Raw genomic sequence first — 3,785 nt, 5'->3', positions numbered from 1 at the left:
TGATTTGTTTGTAAACAAGTAAAGTTCAAATAAACTAATAAGTATGAATTAAATGTTAGCATGCATATGATTGTTTACACATAAGCAGTAACACATTCAAATACAAATTTACCAAGGTGAGGATATGTCTGAAAACATGTCCATCAACCAGGCAGAAAGTCCTTGATATGTGACAAAAGCAGATGAAGTAAATATAGATTCTAATGATTTGATGACGGAAACCTTGATTACATTGAGCTAAAGTCAATAACAGTATGGTAGAACTAAAAAAAAGTCACAATATGCAAAAAGACCCATTCTGTGATTTACGCCAAAATACATAACTACGGTATTGGACTATAACTTCAAAAATGACTTTAATTTTCAACACATATAAATGACCTTATGTTTTTATTTATGGAAAGGAGTGGAGGGTCACATATCGAAAATGATACCTTAAAAATTATGCATTTGAAAAATAATACACCTAGAAAGTCATTTATATGTTATTCTTACTTCATTATACGTGTATGATAACATATTGGATTTCGAATGAAAAGTTTGTTGGCTAGCCATGCACCATTTATGTAATAAAAGTGTGTTATATATTTATAAATTTACTGCTAACAAATTTTTGAATTTTTTGGAATGCTAAGGTTTTTCTACCTCATGCATAGATTACCTTAGCTGTATTTGGCAAATTTTTTAGGAATTTTGGTCCTCAATGCTCTTATACTTCGTTCTTTATTTGGCCTTTTTAACTTTTTTGGATTCGAGTGTCACTAATGAGTTTTTTGTAGACGAAACGAGCGTCTGGCGTATATACTAAATTTAGTCCTGGTATCTATCATGATTTTATATACATCATACAAAGTACTACGGATTCATTAATTGTCGTGGTAATCTATTTTTGTGTTTTGCAAAAAATTGCATATTGGTGGATATTTAATTTCGTGGTTTTGGCAAAGTCGGCATACCTTCGTTTTTCAAAATTTGTAATTCGTTGAACCTTAAAAATCGTGATTCTCCTGTACCCACGAAATCAACGAAAATTGGTATCGAACGAATATGAATTAATCCATAGCAGTATGAGAATGTATTCTAGAAATTTACTAGTAACGTTGCTGTCTCAAGCAAAATAAATCTCCAACATTAAAACACATTTTCACAGCTTCTATTAATTCTCTATTTTTAGGGCATGTTCTTAATGAGCATTATAAATTATTCAAACTTGGAGTACAAACGAACATCTGGTGTTTACGAGTATCCAGGCTGGGCAATAGCTATAGGATGAAGTATGGCCTCGTTTTCAGTCATGTTTATTCCACTCATGATACCTTTCAATATATGGCGGTATAAACTTAATTTTCAGGTAAGTAAAGTATTACAATAGTTTTATATCTACTTAACTCAAACACTTAAAAGTGTAAATATGAATATAATTTTGACATCTAGATCAATACACCTTTTATTTAACCACGAAGAATGAAAAATAACTGCCAAAAAGAAATTTTGTCAAAAATTTGTCCTTTTTTTCAATATATTTAAGCCCCACCTTGTTATCTTATTAACGTTGCCAAGAAATAAAAAAAAGCTTATTTACTTAAAATATATCGATTATTCAGAAGAAAAGTAATAAATGCATTAAAATAAGATAAATTGTGTACATAAATGAAAGGAATATACTGTGTATTTGTTATAAAGGTGTTCAAGATTGCAATGAAACAAAACACAATTAAATATGAAATGTTTTATTTAGCTAATTTCGAAATGACCCTATTGGTTTACAGTAAAATATATACCTACTACGTAATCATAGACATGATATAAGAAGAGAACTTCGGTACTATTCTTCAAAATACTATCTAAGTCCAAACATTGCATTTTACTGTTTGTTTGTATAACCCATGTTCTGTAGTTACAACTCTACTAAAACGATAGTAAATAATAATAACAACAATCTATCAGAAAGTGAAATAAAAAAATACTAAACCCCGGGGAAAAATTAAAACGGAAAGTTACTAACCAAATGGCAAAATCTAAAGCTCAAACACATCAAGCGAATGAATAACAACTATCATATTCTTAAATTGGTATAAGCATTTTCTTTTCCAGAAAATTGTGGTTTGAACCTGGTTTTAAATATCAAAAGAAGATGTGGTATGATTGCCAATGAGACAACTGTCCACAAGAGACCAAAATGACACAGACATTAACAACAATAGGTCACCGTACGGCCTTCAACAACGAGCAAAGCCCATACCGCATAGACAGCTATAAAAGGCCCGATATGACAATGTAAAACAATTCAAACGAGAAAAATAACTGCTTTATTTATATATATTTCAGCTTGGTAAACCTGTCACTTGTTTGACAGTCTCACCAAATTTCTATTGAAATGACAAAACCATTGTGGATAATATATTTAAAACATTTTTTTTTTATTTCAGACTTTACATTTACTTCTAAAACTCCAGGGATTACAAGCCCATCAGCTAAGACCAAAGGATAAAGGAGAAAAAAGTATAGGGAATTGTAATGCCAAATCGAAATGCTGTGATAACTCGTGTGAAGATCCATTAGATAATCATTATGAAGAATACATCTTAGAAACTAAACTAGCTCTACTGGAAAATGGTACAAATGCACATAATGGTATTAATGGTACCAATGGTTTAAAAGTTTAGAAAGAGTTTTTGCATCGAATTTTTAAATCTTCTACATATATGTGACTTGTTTTGATTTGAGCAATTGTTTATACAACGTGTACAGTTTTAGGTATTAACTGGGTGCTGTTATATCATGAACAAACAATTAACTTATAAAGCAGACCTGATGAATGTATAAAACTAATGACTAGTTGGATGACTGCTTTAACTGATATTAGATAGTTGACTTTTGACTGCACTCATCTGTATTTTAGTATCTACAACCATATTGGTTAATTTGTACTGCATATATTCTACATCGTATTCAGAATAAATGTTAGTTTTTACTTTATGCATGTTGCATTGCAGATTTGTTTAATATATATTCGGTTCTATCGACGTGCAATCTGTTAACTGTAAAGTGTTTACAACAAAAGTAAGCTTAAATGTAAGATAACTATTTAGACAAATCATCCAAATCACGGACCGGTTGTAGTCAAAAAAAATACAGCACCAACAAACGGCCATGTTTATTTACTTAGGTAATGCAGTCAAACATACTGGTAAATCAAATAAAATTGAGAATGGAAATGGGGAATGTGTCAAAGCGAAAACAACCGGAGGCCACCAAAAGTGGTATAACAAAGACAACAATCTGATTGTTTTTTTTTTGGTTTTTTTTTGTATTCCAATTAGAATAGTTTTGGTATACGTTTTTATAATACACCCAGGCACTTCTAAGTTCTTTTTATTGACACCATTTGATTTCTTGAAAAACAGTACATTGGCATGGAAATGATATAGAGTTCTGTTTTTGGTTAGATGTAAAACAAAATTACGTATTTTAGCACGTAACAGTAATGGGGAAACTCGATCAATTTAAGAAATCACAAAGATATTGTAAAAGTACATTATTAACACTTAGAATAAATACACGTCAAAAATATAGTACACAAACTATGCCACAGATTTTATTATAGCACATTAAGTTTCCATTTGTCTAGGTAATGTCATATATTCTTCTTTACGAAATATTAATATGATTAACATTGCATCATAGATCAAATTTGTATGAATGAAACAGAGCCGCTCTCCATCCAAGTTACAATTTATAAAAAAAAACATCATAGGTCAAAGTTCGGTAACCAAAATAAAGCC

The 3,785-nt window shown here is 30.3% G+C and overlaps 1 protein-coding gene across 1 annotated transcript; it reads left to right on the top strand.

The window, feature by feature from the left end:
• Positions 1-1,167: 1,167 nt before the first annotated feature.
• LOC139499524 (uncharacterized) lies at positions 1,168-2,979 on the top strand. Its single transcript, XM_071288234.1, has 2 exons — positions 1,168-1,351; positions 2,430-2,979. Exons 1-2 carry the CDS (start codon positions 1,277-1,279, stop codon positions 2,664-2,666), a joined length of 312 nt encoding a protein of 103 aa, XP_071144335.1. The 5' UTR covers positions 1,168-1,276; the 3' UTR covers positions 2,667-2,979.
• The last annotated feature ends 806 nt before the right edge of the window (positions 2,980-3,785 follow it).

Source organism: Mytilus edulis, chromosome 12 (genome assembly GCF_963676685.1).
Source record: "Mytilus edulis chromosome 12, xbMytEdul2.2, whole genome shotgun sequence".
Classification (NCBI taxonomy): Eukaryota; Metazoa; Mollusca; class Bivalvia; order Mytilida; family Mytilidae; genus Mytilus; species Mytilus edulis.
Note: the sequence above shows the minus strand (reverse complement) of the source record. Positions and strands in the feature narration are given on the sequence as shown.

What these genes read in the sequence shown, in the direction of transcription:
- LOC139499524 (XM_071288234.1), top strand. Translation starts at nt 1,277, where the DNA reads ATGGCCTCGTTTTCAGTCATGTTTATTCCACTCATGATACCTTTCAAT. An exon ending in GGTATAAACTTAATTTTCAG is followed by an intron (nt 1,352 to 2,429) that starts GTAAGTAAAGTA and finishes TTTTTATTTCAG; the next exon opens with ACTTTACATTTACTTCTAAA.